The 15,533-nt window shown below is 32.6% G+C and overlaps 4 protein-coding genes and 1 long non-coding RNA gene across 9 annotated transcripts; 3 read left to right on the forward strand and 2 right to left on the reverse strand.

Annotated features, from left to right (window-relative positions):
* Positions 1 to 227: 227 nt before the first annotated feature.
* LOC130673040 (uncharacterized) lies at positions 228 to 1,218 on the forward strand. Its single transcript, XM_057477919.1, has 2 exons — positions 228 to 358; positions 501 to 1,218. The coding sequence occupies exon 2, from the start codon at positions 503 to 505 to the stop codon at positions 989 to 991; it is 489 nt and encodes a 162-aa protein (XP_057333902.1). The 5' UTR covers positions 228 to 358; positions 501 to 502; the 3' UTR covers positions 992 to 1,218.
* Positions 1,219 to 1,220: 2 nt separating this feature from the next.
* LOC130673041 (uncharacterized) lies at positions 1,221 to 1,961 on the reverse strand. Its single transcript, XR_008990823.1, has 3 exons — positions 1,794 to 1,961; positions 1,627 to 1,731; positions 1,221 to 1,517 (listed from the first exon to the last, which is right to left on the reverse strand). It is a non-coding gene; the product is annotated as an uncharacterized LOC130673041 (long non-coding RNA).
* Positions 1,962 to 2,187: 226 nt separating this feature from the next.
* Positions 2,188 to 5,913, reverse strand: LOC130672786 (band 4.1-like protein 5). The gene is made up of 6 exons (XM_057477515.1): positions 5,182 to 5,913; positions 4,952 to 5,099; positions 4,696 to 4,872; positions 3,465 to 4,621; positions 2,737 to 3,264; positions 2,188 to 2,623 (listed from the first exon to the last, which is right to left on the reverse strand). The coding sequence occupies exons 1-6, from the start codon at positions 5,332 to 5,334 to the stop codon at positions 2,507 to 2,509; spliced, it is 2,280 nt and encodes a 759-aa protein (XP_057333498.1). The 5' UTR covers positions 5,335 to 5,913; the 3' UTR covers positions 2,188 to 2,506.
* A 214-nt stretch (positions 5,914 to 6,127) lies between these two features.
* Positions 6,128 to 8,950, forward strand: LOC130672787 (peroxisomal targeting signal 1 receptor). Of its 4 annotated transcripts, XM_057477517.1 has the most exons (6): positions 6,131 to 6,283; positions 6,393 to 6,540; positions 6,669 to 7,047; positions 7,188 to 7,662; positions 7,730 to 8,768; positions 8,871 to 8,950. In XM_057477517.1, the coding sequence occupies exons 3-6, from the start codon at positions 6,706 to 6,708 to the stop codon at positions 8,908 to 8,910; spliced, it is 1,896 nt and encodes a 631-aa protein (XP_057333500.1). In that variant the 5' UTR covers positions 6,131 to 6,283; positions 6,393 to 6,540; positions 6,669 to 6,705; the 3' UTR covers positions 8,911 to 8,950. The 4 variants fall into 4 exon arrangements, with proteins under 4 accessions (XP_057333501.1, XP_057333500.1, XP_057333502.1 ...); XM_057477518.1 differs by lacking the exon at positions 6,393 to 6,540 and having other exon boundaries at positions 6,128 to 6,283; XM_057477519.1 differs by having other exon boundaries at positions 6,140 to 6,540; positions 7,194 to 7,662.
* Positions 8,951 to 9,298: 348 nt separating this feature from the next.
* Positions 9,299 to 15,533, forward strand: LOC130672770 (segment polarity protein dishevelled homolog DVL-3). Of its 2 annotated transcripts, XM_057477489.1 has the most exons (10): positions 9,300 to 9,604; positions 10,767 to 10,836; positions 11,719 to 11,971; positions 12,055 to 12,237; positions 12,372 to 12,582; positions 12,670 to 12,798; positions 12,894 to 13,108; positions 13,251 to 13,745; positions 13,835 to 14,077; positions 14,894 to 15,533. In XM_057477489.1, exons 1-10 carry the CDS (start codon positions 9,444 to 9,446, stop codon positions 14,926 to 14,928), a joined length of 1,995 nt encoding a protein of 664 aa, XP_057333472.1. In that variant the 5' UTR covers positions 9,300 to 9,443; the 3' UTR covers positions 14,929 to 15,533. The 2 variants fall into 2 exon arrangements, with proteins under 2 accessions (XP_057333471.1, XP_057333472.1); XM_057477488.1 differs by having other exon boundaries at positions 9,299 to 9,604; positions 13,835 to 14,950.

The following is a 15,533-nucleotide window of genomic DNA, read 5'->3' on the forward strand; positions in this document are numbered from 1 at the left end:
GCCTTATGGGTTAAATATGAGATTTTTAAAATATGTCAAACACATATGTAGCCAACAATTAAACCCGCAATCAGTCATTCGCGATGAGAAAAGGGCAAAATTAAGGTACTCAAGTTATCTATCAGGTTGGCAGCTCTGTTCAGAATAACACGGGACAGAGCTATAATCTCCATGGGTTAAAATGAGACCCACAGTGAGATGGCGTTGGCGGAGCTGCCCGCCAAAATAACGCGTGCTCACATGCTTAGTCGTATCGTGTTCAAACATTAATTGACGACAGGTTGCAAATAACGTATATTTGACCAATAAAAAATTTTCCGGTTTTTTTTTTTTTTTTCGAGAAAATTAATTACTAAAGGTAAAAACTTTAAAAACTATAGGTGCAATTTTTTTAAAGGTTTTTTTTTATGATTTTTCACCATTTTAAAAGACAATTCAAAAATCATTATCAATAAATTAACTAATATTGACATTAATTAAAAATATTTGTTTATGAATAGGAATGGATCCAAACAGACAGAACAGACCAGCATTTCCAGAGTTCGAACCGTTAGCTATCATGGAGCACATTCCGCTTATTTTGAGGATAGCGGGACTTCAACCCGAAGCCAACGGCCATTCATACTCCAATGGACATTCCAGCCCTGAACCTGAAGTGATTGTTGAATCAGCTCCGGAACCAGAAGCTCCGGAACCAGAAGTAGCAGCGGATGTAGTAACGGAATTCTCGAGTGAAACCTCCAGTCTTTCATCGTCTTCCAGTCCGGAGAAGTGCAACTGTGACGCTCTCGCTGAAAGACAACGCAGAACCAAAGAGAAAATTTTTGAATTAATTGACGCTCTGGTTGATGCTTCTATGTTCCAATATATAGAAATAATTGATAAATTTTGTTCGAAGTGTTCTGTAACATTGTTTTGTGAGGTCACATTACAAGAACAACTAACCCGAATTAATCAATTAATTAGAAATCAACGAAACATACTACAATAATCGTAAAATTATTAATTTTTATTAGTGATTAGTGAAATTGTGAGATCTGTTTTAAATACGTGATCACAGATTTATATGTGTGTAAATATTGTTCATAAGTTTTATTTCATTTTCCTTAACAACTTTTTTCTAATTTTGAAATTTTTATGCGGTAAAAAAAAATTAATTATAAAAAACAATTTTGAAAGAAATGTTATTTAAATAGAATTTTACATAAATACGATTGACATAATAAAGATAATTATTTTAATTAAAAGTTAACATTTATTTTTCCTCTACTGACTTGTAGAAATAAATATTTATAATTCATAATGCACACCACACAATTTTTTTTTTAAGTACAAATAGACAAAGAAAATAACGAGGAAGGTTATTTTTGTCTCCCCCGATTTTCATAAAATCACAACATACTCAATTTTTAATTATTATTAATATTATTATCAGTTATTAAGTATCCTGGATGAAACAGATCAGTAATTAGGGGAGAAAAATGTTGAGATACTTGATCCTCCATATATTTATTCGCCTTAAATAATAAAAAATAAAGTTTAATAAATTAATCACTTAAATTATTAATTAAAAAAAATTATGATAAATAACAAGTTGCTGGTTAGTTTCAGCATCACAATCTTCACCTAAATTTGACAGATGACTTATGACCTCAATATTTTTATCCAAACTATTAATTATTTTTTCTAGACAAAGGCTTTCATTAATAGGATTGCCGCTGCTAAATAGTCCTAATAAATAAATTAATGATAATTAAAATGTATAACTAATTAATTGTAAAATAAAAAATTACCTGGCGTCCTGACAACAAGAGATTTAGTCGAATTACTACTGGCATCACGGGTAGGATGCTCAAGATATTTATTCAGGACTCTTGGTTTAAGTAACTTCTTTTTTTTTTTATTTAATATAAGGCAAGAGACCTAGTACCCGATCAGGGAACTAGTACCCAATCACTCATGTATTTTTATATCTATATTTAGTAAAATCTAGTAAATATAGATATAAAAATACATGAATGAATGGGTACTAGTTTCCTGATCGGGTATTAGGTTTTTTACCTTACTTGATATTATAATAACAATAATTTGCTATTACTTCCAATATAATTAAATAAATACTTGTTCACATTTTGTACTAAAAGGTAATTATAAAATAAATTTTTATTTAATTAAAATTTACTTTCATTTATTTGTTCTTCACTTAATATGTATAATAATAATAATAATAATAATATATATGTATATATATTTTTTTATAAAATCTTATAGTAATAAAAAAATTATAATTTAATAAAAGCTTTCATATAATGCCTACGCGTCTGGGAAATAAAAGCTGCCATTGGTCCCATCAAATATAAATGCAAAATTATATTCGTATTAAGTAAAAGTATTAATTGTATCAGGTGAATTTGACTGTAGTACAATTTAATAATAATTAATTAACATTTGTTTTAAAAACACCAGACTCATTGATTATCGTATCATCTGGTAAAAAAATACTATTTCATAGCTGCGTTGTGATAACAGTCTTCATTGTAAGATTTTGTTGATGTGTTTTGCTGTTTTGAGCTGGCTCCGCAACCAACCAAGGACTGATATCAGAGGCAGTGGTACAAGAATCCTGTTTTAAATAAATAAAAATAATATTTAATATAATAAACAGTAAAATAATATAATGACAAACACAGTGAGGATTTATTACAGCATGCAAGCATTTTAAAAAATTTAACTAACCGCACGTGTAAATGTAGTGGTTACAGCAGTACTAGATGTTGTAGTAGTAGTAGTACTGGCAGTAGTAGTACAAGTACTCGTAGTAATTAAAGTAGTTAAAGGCACTTGTTCAGGTTCAGTTACCGTAGGAATAGTTACAGTACCATTGCATTCTTCTTCTTCTTTTTCAATTATTTTATCTAGCACCGTTGGTATGTCTTTGAATGGATTAAGTAAACCCAAAAATGGATTTGAATCTATAAATGGATTTGTATTTTTAATTTCATTGCTATCATCACATTTGGCCTCTGTTATTTCCTCGACGCTGGTAGTAATACTGCTTTCAGTGGTACAAGTATCACTGTTAAATGGATTGAATGGATTTTGTGATGAATTTGTTAGTTTATTGCTAAACGGTGTTGTCTTCTGAGCGATTTGTCCCCAGTTGTCTAGCGAAAAGTGGGTAACAGTGACAGTATCATCGGTTGGTGGCGGACTTGGAGTTAACGGCGCTACTCCACTGACATTGAGAGTTAATTTATCGCCTCCCTACGAGTATAAAGATAGCAAAAAAGCATACAATAATAAGCTAGCGAGACAAATACGCTTACGCATAGATAGTAATAACATGTAATAAGTAATAATAATAAATATTATATTATTATCAAGTAGCCTTGAATTTAATAAATGACTGGATAATAATATATATATGTGTATGCATATGTATATAAATAAATATATATACGTACCACGGAGACGATAGTTGCTGCATCGGAATGTTGATTTTTAATCGAACATAAACTTGTACTGTCTGTCGATGTAATAGATACAAGATTTGAATTTTTTTCCACCTCCAGAGACTTAGCTTTTAATATATTGCACTTTAGTGACTCTGGTGGTATTGGCGATCGTGCCGATAGCAATAAAGTACCACCGATTTGATTATTAGGCAGTGATTGAGGTGGAGAATTAATACTTTCGACAATTAAATTTGTTTTCATTTGTTCAGACTCTTTTTCCGGCGTTGTAACACTTGCCGTCTGATTTTTAAGCTCCAGAGGCTGAGGATCTTTTGCTAATGATTTTAGTAACGAGTCAACAAGTGGTGATGTTGATGCTGTTGATGTTGTAGGCTGGATAACACTTACAGCTGATGATTCTGAACTAGAATGGCTCGACTGACGTTGTAATGATGGCTCTAATTGGACACTAGATGCCTGTGGCACTTGAGGTTCTGGCTGATGACGTTGCCGTTCACGCAGAACGTGACTCTGTCGCCGCGCGTAACGTTGACTCGGTCGGCGTTCAAATTGAACGGTACGTCGTGCACGGTTCAACTGAGTTGTTTGAAACTCCGTTTTTCCGCTGTAACGAAAACGTGAACCCATGCGGAAGAAATTTTGACGGCTACTCGCGCCCTTTACCGGCGCACGCAAGCGAAAGAATGCGTGGTGTTCGACAGCACATTTCCATAAATGCTTACAAGCTTTTTCATTAACAAGTCGAAAAACAAATGTATGCTCTTGTTCTCCCCTGCCTTCATCATCCTCTTCAACAACAACCAAAGTCAATTTCTTTTTTTTAAAATCCAACCGCCCGATCTTTGGCCAAAAGAATAGACCGATCTTTTGATTCCCTTCAAACACTAATATTCCTGTCGGTGTAAGACCTAGTGAATACTCACAAGCATCTTTACCCAGCACCGTGTGCATATCAACACCATACATATCCAGCCACTTTGCTTTACTTAAGTACGATGATTCAGCTTGAGCTGGACTCAAGCCTGAATAATTTTTATATTCCTCCAAAATCTCCAGTTCCATTTCTTCTGTTTGTCCAGGTACAAAACGAAATTCTGAAACCGTTGCCGCTGTATGTATTGATGAATCATAATCTCCTAGTTCGGCTAAAAAAAATTACACCAACAATTAAATTATTATTACTATTATAAAATAAAAAATAATTATATGCAATTCTTACATTGCAATGCCAGAGCCGATAATTGCACAGCAACATTGTGAGGACAATAAAGTTTTCCCTCTAAAATATCTTGTTTGAGTTGTAAAAAAAATTGGTATCTAGTTAATTCTTCCCTAAGAGTATTAGGCTCCGATGAATAAAACTTAACTTTGAGTCTCAGCGTATAAGGTGGTCCAACTAAAAAAAAAAATAAATAAACTCTCCAGCCACCCACCAGTCAACCAATTATCCAACAAACAAACAAATAAATAATTACTTTTAATTTGTTTCTTAATAGGTTTAGTAGGATCCAACCAATGCTGCACATTATTACTATCAGTATACTGCAATCCAAAGTAATCTTTTTCAATCAAATCTAAACTATAAAATACTTGTTCATATAAATCACTAGCCAAAGCTTTTTTCTGTAACAAACAATAAACAATAAAAGTACTTTCATTTTTAAATTAAAAATCAAATCCAGTGAAATGAAGAAAAACTACATACAGACAATTCAATAGGCAAGTCAGTACCATCAAGCAATATGACTTGGCACTGTATAATATTTTTATTACTAAGTAATCGTTGATTTTTAATCTGTGGCGATGCGGTTTGTCCGTTGACACCGCGGACTCTTCTTCGGGATAGAAATCTCAACATTTTACTTATTACTTATTTTAAAATTATAAACGTATTTATAAATAATTATTTAATTGAATAATAATAATAATTATTATTAAATATATATAAATTAATATTATAAATAAAAGGCACAAACATTTCTTATCTCGACGAGGGTTTTTTAAGGACCGTTAATTATCACATCGATCACTATGGATTGAAATGTCAATATTCAGGTGTAGTCGTTGAGAAAACAAGTACATTGTTGTTTTTTTAATACTTGTCAATGTTTTGTCCCAAACATTGACCATCAGTCTTACTCTTTGTTAAACTGTCAGTACTTTACTAAAGTACTTTTCAGGCTCAATAAATAAAAGTTAAATAAATAAAAATATGTATAGATAAAAATTATAAATTACAACACTTTTAATTACCACAGTATGTATATATATATACACGAGCAAGCAACGCGGTGTATGACACAAAAAAATGAACAACAGGCGTCATATTTTCTGCTGAGTGACACCTGGTGTTGGGTAAACCAACTTATTTTACCATGGACGAGGTGTGGCTTCTTCTAGGCAATTACTATTTATTAGAAATTTTATTTTTTTCACTGAACCGTAGCATTAATCATCAGCTAATTGCTGCCCACTGATTGCTGATAAAAATTACCTGAGTCACGGACGTCATTTGGGTCCTAGACTCCTAGATGACAGATTATAAAAATAAATGTATTTTAAATTTATATTCTTGGATTGGAGCACCAGCCAATAGAAATATTGACAGCGACTTATCAGCCAATCACGTGATTTAACTTGTAAATAAGTGTACCTATATGCTGGACATTGCTGGTTAAATTTATAAAATCACTGAATGGCGTTGGTGTTGCTGATTATGTTTGGAGGTTATTAGTCGTGGTGAATTAAAAAAAAAAAATGTCTTGGTCTAGAGTAGTCTAGAGTCCATGTGATCAAGACGTAAGCAAGTAAGACATTAACACAATTACATACTTTGTACTGTCGCAAGAAAAAAAAAAAAACACAAGTTTATTTATTTTCTCTTTTTTTTAATTATCATTTTTATTTGGACTTAAGAGTTATGGAATGCGCGTATTGTTTGTTTAATAATAATTATGGAGGAATAATTTAAAAAAATCTTAATATTATTAACAAAACTCTGAATGGCCACTTGACAAAGTTTAATATTTGCTATAAGTAAATATATATTTATTTTTGGAGTAATGTAAGTAATGACACTGGTGTGAGTCTGTTTACAAATCGTATATAATTTACATTTGTCAAATATTATTATTGTTATTATTATTAATGATTATTAATTAATAATATTAATATTAAATATATTATTTTTAGTTTTAAAATCCGAGGAAAAATATCAAGTAAATAAAAAATGGCATTACGAGAATTAGTTGAAGGTGATTGTGGTGGTCCGAGTCCATTTACAACTTTGACCTCGCACTTTGTACAAGATCGCGGTTTCCGAGAAGACGGTATCCATCTTACACAAGGAGTATCTATTGATAATGCAACACCTAATCAATTAGTTGATGAGTTTTTGGAAGCACGTACTATTGTACAGCCACAGACATTCAGAATGAAAGAAATCTTCCAGCAGATAAATGAAATAGATGACAATAATATGCGGGCAGCAGCAGCTCCGTTGATACATCAGCCGTTGGACCAAGATTCCGTGTGGGCTAATCAGTTTACGCAAAATAGAACAGACTTTTATGTAATCATACGCAACATTTATTAATATTTATTAATAGATTTAATTAGATGTAGAAGTAGATGTAGATGTAGATGAAGATGTTGGAGTTGATGTTGACATTTATTTAGAGATAATACTGATGAGCTTTTGTTGTTTAAAAGGAACAGAATACCGAACGAATATGGTCTGAGAGCCTACAAAATTCGATAGTCCAGCTTGATCAACGAATTCCTATGATCGCTTATCATCCGCCGGATGCTAATGAACTAGGGTTAGGACAAACATGGGCTGAAGATTATATTGAGCATTCGTTGGAGACGGAAAAGAATGAGGGAGTGGACGCTTTTCCTGCGGTTGGAGAAACTGAAAATCCCAATATTGCTTACTCGAAATTTATCAAGTTTATGCATCAAGAAGGGGAGATTCCAGTGGAAAGTCGTGAAAGTTCAGCTGCGCCAGTTAATCTCAATGACAGTAAATGGACACAAGAATTCAAGGAAGAAGAACCTCAGACGGTCCCGAAGCTTGAGGAGGTTGTAGATGTCAACCCAGATGTTTTAAATAAAAACGATGAAGCGACAACTAGCACCGCTAATACTTGGGCCAATGAATTTTCTGAAAATAAAGTTAAATCAGGTAAATGTACTCAATTAAAACCAATTATTTTAAAATAAATATTTATGTTAAGAATATTCTATTTAAGATCTTGATACATATGAATCGGCTTTTTGGTCTAAACTACAAGGAGAGTGGGACAAGTTATCAAATAAACAGATCAACGAGTCACATCCTTGGGTGTCCGAATACGAGAGTTATTATGATCCATTTAAAGATTACAAATTTAATGAAGAAAATCCAATGAAAAATGCGCCGGATGCTTTGGAGCAGGGAAAGCGGAGACTCGAAGCTGGGGATTTACCAAGTGCAGTACTTTGCTTTGAAGCTGCTGTCCAGCAAAATCCAGAGAACCCAGAAGCTTGGCTGCTTCTCGGTAAAACCCAGACAGAGAATGAGCAAGATCCAATGGCAATAGCAGCGTTAAAAAAATGTTTAACGCTGGACACGTCAAATGCGACAGCTCTGATGACCCTCGCTGTTGCGTTCACCAACGAATCCTACCAAAGCCAAGCATGCATAACTCTCAAAGAGTGGCTGATCAAGAACCCAAAGTACAATCATCTCTCGACGACTCGTCCGAGTGCTGAACCGTCAGCTCCGAAACCCCCCGTCTCGACGATTCTCTTCTCTGACATGCACAAAGAAGTTAAAGATCTTTACATCCAGGCAGCTCGAATGAATCCCATGAAAGAGATAGATCCCGATGTCCAAACCGGTCTAGGTGTTCTCTTCAACTTGTCCAGCGAGTACGACAAAGCAGCAGATTGCTTTCGTGCGGCTCTGCAAGTACGTCCCGATGATTGTCGACTGTGGAACCAACTCGGCGCTTCCCTCGCCAACGGGCAAAAATCCGAGGAAGCCGTCGACGCTTACTCCCGTGCTCTCGAGCTCTCCCCGGGATTCATTCGCGCTCGTTACAACCTCGGAATATCTTGCATAAATTTATCTGCTTACAAACAAGCTGCCGAGCACTTGCTGACGGCTCTCAATCAACAGGCAGCTGGACGTGGCGTTCAAGGTCAAAGCCAATCTACCAGTGCCATGTCTGATACCATTTGGTCAACTCTACGATTAGTTATTTCTCTATTGCACAAGTACAATTTAAATGACGCCGTTGATAACCGGTAATAACTAAATATTTATTTATCATTCAACAAACTATAATATATGTATGTAAATATTTGAATATCATGTTTTATTAATATTTAATATTTATTTTTTTTCAGGGATCTAGATAAACTAAACAAAGAGTTTGAAATAATCTAGATACTAGACGTATGTTTTTTTTTTTTTTTTTTTTTTTTTTGTAACTAAACAATTTACAATTTTTAAATCAACATAAACCCGATTATGTCATATATTGTTTCATTGTTATATTAATGATAAAATAAAAAAAAAAGTAATAATAATAATTTAAAAAATGTTTTTATTTATTTTTAAATAGTAAATATTTTCCCGCCTGTTATCTTGTAATTTAATTCGCGAGAATTTTCGATCTCCAGCTCGAGATAAATTTTTTTTTCTCGACAGAAATTGAGAGCAAAAAAATAATAGCCATAGGAACGCATGTGCATGTTGCTGATTGGAGATGCTGCTCCAGGAATATTAGTTGTGTTGTTTTCCAATAAAATAACCGGTCGTTGGTTGCGTATCGCGCCTTTGATAGTTCGGCTGTAGCCATATTGGCTTGGTATGATTGTCGTGTCAGTGAGTAGTGTCGGGACAAAAGTTATTAAAAAAAATAATATTATTATTGTGTACAAGTCTGGGTATTACACCAGACAATAATTATTATAAAAATGGAAGAGACTAAAATAATTTATCATATTGACGACGAGGAAACACCTTATTTAGTTAAACTGACAATATCGCCGGAGCGAGTGACACTAGCTGACTTTAAGAATGTATTGAATCGTCCGAATTACAAATTTTTTTTTAAGTCTATGGACGATGATTTCGGGTGAGCTAAATTTGTCATCCTAATTATCATAAATAAATTACTAATTCAAATCTAAGTGCAGTCCAAGACCTGTAATTTTTAAATTATTTACACTAAATAACGATTGTCTGCTCGGGCTCAGCCTGACGTTAAATCAAGTGACAATTCATGGTGCTGCGCTCTGCCAGCTCTGTTTTTTTTGTCAATCAATTTTTTTTCATTGATAATTTACTTTTCTTTTGCTCCTTAACGCCAGCCAATTCACATAACAGACTCATTGTTCATTAACTTATTTATTTAACTATAATTATTTCGGTAGTTTGTTTATTCCTTCAATCGGGTCATTCACCCGCCTCATTGTTGATTACATTAACTCTTTAAAGAACAGTAAACAGTAGTCAAGATTTATCTTATGTAAATATAATGATATGTTTACTTTGTTTTGTTATAAATTATTAACTTTTTTTTTATTGAACTCCATTTACATTTCCTATTATGAATAATTTTAGGTAAATAATTATGAGATAAGTGATGATTCTGACGTTAACAGACAATTAAAAATTTTTTGATTTCTTTTTTAATGAATCAGTTACAAAAAAAAATGCACATGTAGAAAATTACAAAAACTACAAGTGTAATTTTTTTAAATATTTTTTTTTAATAATTTATCGTTTTTGAAAATTTCAATAATTATTTGACGTATGCTTACTTTAGTCTCATGATAAAATATGATCCTGAAATTGGCAGACAATTTACAATTTTTGAATTTTTTTTCCTACTAATTAATTACGAAAAAAAAAAAAACTAAAAAAATGCACGTGTAGAAAATTAAAAAATCTATAAGTGCCATTATTTGGAATATTTTTTTTTTTTTTTAAATTTGTCATTTTTTAAAAATTCAAAAATTAGTAGACGTCAGCCAAATTCAGTATCGTGATAAAATGATCCTGAAGTTAATAGACTAAAAATTTTAAGATTTTTTTTCAACGAATCAGTGTAGAAAAAAAATGAAATAAAAAAATGCACATGTAGAAAATAAAAAAAACTACAAGTGCAATTTTGTAAAATATTTTTTTTTTTTATAATTTATGGTTTTTTTTAAATTTCAATAATTATTTGACGTATGGTAACTTCAGTATCATGATAAGTGATTAGTTTAATAAATGTAATTGTTATTTAACAGAGTTGTCAAAGAAGAAATTGTTGACGATGATGCACACCTCCCTTGCTTCAATGGTCGAGTCGTTTCATGGGTATGTTTATTATATATATTTATTTTTATTAAATTTATAAAAGAAAAAGAAAAAGTTACTGTTTCATTTTATTCATTTAATTAAAATCTATAAATAAATTATTAAAGATGTTAATTAAAAGTAAAAAGGCACTTTTTTTATGAATTAAGAATAATAACTGAAAGCATGTTAATGATACGGTTTCTTTTTTTTTTCATATTTTTATGTGTCAACGTGTAACGCGGATGTTTTTATATTTATTTTTTTAGTTAAATTTTTCTTCCTGAATTTTCCATGCAAAAATTTCCGGTTTTACTCGGCATCAAAGTAATTTAAAGATATACTTTGTCCGTAGTTATAGTAGACGAGGAGCAAGATAGAGTGTGAGAGAGAGAGATAGAAAGAGGGAAAGAGTGGAGCGGGTGACGACCGTTAACGGTGTGGGTACAGAACTCTGCTCTGTTAGTTGAGAGTATGGGGTGGGTGTTATATTGAGTATATATACATATATATCTATATATATATGTCTCTATCCCTCTTGTTCCATCTTTCTCTCACCCATAACTCAAACTAAAACCAGAGCCAGTCATATAGCACCAGACGAATTCACTAATCTGATGAATGGCCAACCTTTTGATTACTCTCGTCAACCGATCACTTTTTTTATTTCCCTTTTATTTATTATTATGGTTTATTTCTTTGGCTTGTATATTGAATCGCGTATATTAATCTTCGAGACATCGAGACGAAAAGGAATTAACGGCACACTAAAAGTTAAATATAAATAATGCAATAAAGGAAATGGTTCAATATATCCAATATACCATTAACTTGTCATACAAATAAATGTATATAAATATATAAATATATACATATGTTATTACTTTTTTTGACTATGAATAGCTCGTATCCGCTGAGGGAAGCAACGTATCTGATGGAGCATCGCAGTGTACAGATTCAGTGGCTCACACTGATGCTAAACATGACAGGGTTGATCATGTACCACCAGGTCTTACGAACCGTGGACCACCGGCATTGTCACACGACGACACACTTACTGAAACTGAAAGTATTATAAGTAGTAGACAGGGTCATCATTTACATAAAAGTTCAAAACATCATGCTGATAAATATGAAAAGTATTCTAAATATAATGGTACGTATCATCGTCTGACAAATAAATTTATCAAGGAATCTAAGCTGGCTATAAAACAAATTTATGGGTTTGTTTATTTTTAGGATTACGTATCAACGGACATTCAAAACATCGTTCAGGGCACGGTTACGAAACAGCATCGATATTGAGCTCAGACCTTGAGACATCGACATTCATGGAGTCTGATGACGATGCGAGTAGTCGTATCACGTCAACCACTGGCCGACACACCAACATGAGCAGTACCATTGAACGTGCAACTTTAGGTTAATTATATTTAAAATAATAAATAATATTCATTTTATTGAATAGATTTTATTACTCGGTCTTTATGGATGTTTTATTTTTTTTAAATATTTTATTTACGTTTGTATGACCTTGGGTTGGTATTTTATTTTAGATCGCCGTAGACCTCAAAGACGACGGCGACATAGACTGCCGCCAATGTCTCGTACATCCTCATTCAGTAGCATCACTGACAGTACAATGTCACTTAATATTATAACGGTATCTTTGAACATGGATACTGTTAATTTTCTTGGTATTAGTATCGTGGGACAAAGCAATAAAGGTGGCGACGGTGGAATATACGTTGGCTCGATCATGAAAGGGTAACAACTTATCATTGACAGCACAATAATTATCCTCAATTATTCTTGTCAATGTTTTATTTATTATTTTTATATTTAATTACACAGAGGCGCAGTAGCTTTAGATGGTAGGATAGAACCCGGTGATATGATCCTCCAGGTGAACGACATTAATTTTGAAAACATGTCTAACGACGAGGCAGTGAGAGTTTTACGTGAAGTCGTTCAAAAACCCGGGTATAAAAATAATATTATTTATTGCTATGATTATAAAATTATCAAAAGATCGCTCGAGATGATAGTTTATTTTTATTTATTATTTATTAATGCAGGCCAATAAAACTGGTCGTAGCCAAGTGTTGGGATCCAAATCCAAAGGGTTACTTCACGATTCCTCGTACAGAACCGGTTCGCCCGATAGATCCAGGTGCTTGGGTTGCGCACACAGCAGCAATTCGCGGTGAAGGCTTTCCACCACGTCCGCCAAGCGCAACGACCTTGACTTCGACATCCAGTAGTCTCGCCAGTACGCTACCCGATACTGAACGTAAGCTATACTGCGCTATTACAATACCAATGCTTACCCACGCAGCTTTTTTATTTTTTTTTCCATTACTCGGCATTTAATTTAATGAGTTTTATTGTGACAAGTTAATTGGCAATGTGTTATTGATGATGTACAATTGCAGGTCCGCTGGAAGATTTACGTCTGAGTATCAATACAGATATGCCGACGATAGTACGTGCAATGGCCCGGCCTGACTCTGGTCTTGAGATACGTGACCGTATGTGGTTAAAAATAACAATTCCAAATGCATTCATCGGTGCAGATGTTGTTGATTGGCTAAATACACACGTCGAGGGTTTTATCGATCGTCGCGATGCCCGTAAATATGCGTCGCTTATGCTGAAAGCCGGGTTCATCAGACACACCGTCAATAAGATAACATTTTCGGAACAATGCTATTACATATTTGGCGATTTGTGCTCGACAATGGGTAGCATGAAACTCGACGGCGATACTGTTGGACCTCTGCCACCACCCATCGGATGGGAACTGGGCACGTATTCTGGACCCTACGCACCCCATTCGGCTGCTGGATACAGTCCAATGCCTTTTAATTTCACAAACGAACCCACTATCTACGGCTATCACCGCGAAGAAAGTATTCACAGTGAGTCAGGTATCTTTCTTTAGATATTTAACTTTTTATATTTAAATTTCAAAATAAATTTACTGTAAAATAATAAAAAAATTGTGATCGTGTCTCAGGCGGCAGCAGCGCTGGTAGTGAACACATTTGCAAAGAACCAATTCACGATTTAAAATCCTGTTCATCGGCGTCTGAGTCAGAGCTTCATTTACCACCGACAGTGCCGAGCAAAAATTCCGGCAACGGGAATGGATCCAATGGAAAACGATCAAACGGGAGTCGCAGCAGATCAAGCGGCTCCGAGCAATCTGTACAAACAGGCACTGGCTCCTCGAATCAGCAGAATCAGCAAGATTTATCTGGTAGTAGACAGTCATTTCGAATTGCGATGGGAAATCCGTGTGAATTTTTTGTCGATGTTATGTAGAATTTTTCCTTTTTTATTTGTTTTCAAGTTGTGTACATAATTTTAATTATTCTTCTAAGAAAAGAATGAGGATGCCGTTTTATTTTTTACTCAAATGTATTTTTAGCATGACGTACTTTGGTTTATTTTTTCACGATGTTGAATAATATTACTTTGATCCCAACATCAAAACATCTAAATTCATTAAATAGAATAAATTCAAAGATTAAAAAAAAAAAAAAGAAAAAAAATCGACATTTTATTAAGGGCGACATTCTTTCATTAATAATAATTAATTTTAACAACATGTACTTGTAAATAATGCACATGTATAATGCGATGCTTACTTGTATTTTATATCACAACTATTTTTATATTTTTTTTGGGAATTAATGCACGTTAAGTATTCTTTGAAGCTTGGTATGCTTAATTAACATCAACATCTACTACTCATAACCATTAACATAATACATAAAATTTAAAAAGCATGTACTTGTATTATGATATTTAATGTATGAAAATATCTATTATATACACGAGAATCTACTCTATACTCTATATACTAATTGTTTATTTTTTTACGCTTATAACACAGACTGATAATTAACTTACAGTCTGAGGTCTATTTATTTAAAAAATATAAAATTTATTATTATTATTATTATTATTATTTTTATTATTATTTATCGTTTCACTGCATGAGCCATTTAAATAAATAATAAAAAGAAAATAATTGAACTGCCATTAATTCATTCCATTGCTTGCATTTTAGGATTGTCTACGACAATGGGGCACCTATTTCTTTAAAAAAAAAAAAAATAATTACAAACGACCGGACAATTATTTCAACTTACGGACGTATGATTTGTCGTCTGCTACTGCAACAAAAAAGAAAACAATCTTTATTTATTTTTGTTTCTTTTTTATACTACTTTGCTACAACATTTATATAAAAAAGTAAATTTAAAATTAAAGTAAATAATACGAGCTATAGGTATAAGCATGTAATGCTTTACTGAATTCGTTAATGGGGTATGTAAGGTTTTTAATAATGTAGAAAAAACAATAAAATAAAAAACAAATATTACATACAATATATAGAACTCATCACATTAGATAACGTGCCAAAAGTGGTGTTTATTATCCTGCTGCTGTATACAATGGCATGTAACTTTAAAATCAACTGTAAATATATATAATGAAGACGAACAAAATGAAAAAAGAAGTTAAAATAAATAAATAAATAACGCTCAAAATTAAGGAAAAGAAAAAAAAGTGCCATCAAACTTTCTACTGACGCGAATAACATTGATAATTTTTTCTATGTCGCCTGAAATATTAATAAACTTTTTAGAATTGTTTAATATTTATACAAATAGATTAATAAAGTACGAAAAAAAATAAATAAATAA

The sequence above is a fragment of the Microplitis mediator genome, chromosome 8, assembly GCF_029852145.1.
Source record: "Microplitis mediator isolate UGA2020A chromosome 8, iyMicMedi2.1, whole genome shotgun sequence".
In the NCBI taxonomy this organism is placed as follows: Eukaryota; Metazoa; Arthropoda; class Insecta; order Hymenoptera; family Braconidae; genus Microplitis; species Microplitis mediator.

Excerpts from the sequence above, each read along its gene's own strand:
- LOC130672786 (XM_057477515.1), bottom strand. The coding sequence starts at position 5,334 with ATGTTGAGATTTCTATCCCGAAGAAGAGTCCGCGGTGTCAACGGACAA. Across the intron at positions 5,100-5,181 it reads ACTTGCCTATTGAATTGTCT|AAAAAAGCTTTGGCTAGTGA; the intron begins GTATGTAGTTTT and ends TGTTTGTTACAG. Across the intron at positions 3,265-3,464 it reads CAGCAACTATCGTCTCCGTG|GGAGGCGATAAATTAACTCT; the intron begins GTACGTATATAT and ends TTATACTCGTAG.
- LOC130672770 (XM_057477488.1), top strand. The coding sequence starts at position 9,444 with ATGGAAGAGACTAAAATAATTTATCATATTGACGACGAGGAAACACCT. Across the intron at positions 10,837-11,718 it reads ATGGTCGAGTCGTTTCATGG|CTCGTATCCGCTGAGGGAAG; the intron begins GTATGTTTATTA and ends GACTATGAATAG. Across the intron at positions 12,583-12,669 it reads GTTGGCTCGATCATGAAAGG|AGGCGCAGTAGCTTTAGATG; the intron begins GTAACAACTTAT and ends TTAATTACACAG.
- LOC130672787 (XM_057477518.1), top strand. The coding sequence starts at position 6,706 with ATGGCATTACGAGAATTAGTTGAAGGTGATTGTGGTGGTCCGAGTCCA. Across the intron at positions 7,663-7,729 it reads TGAAAATAAAGTTAAATCAG|ATCTTGATACATATGAATCG; the intron begins GTAAATGTACTC and ends ATTCTATTTAAG. Across the intron at positions 8,769-8,870 it reads AATGACGCCGTTGATAACCG|GGATCTAGATAAACTAAACA; the intron begins GTAATAACTAAA and ends ATTTTTTTTCAG.
- LOC130673040 (XM_057477919.1), top strand. The coding sequence starts at position 503 with ATGGATCCAAACAGACAGAACAGACCAGCATTTCCAGAGTTCGAACCG.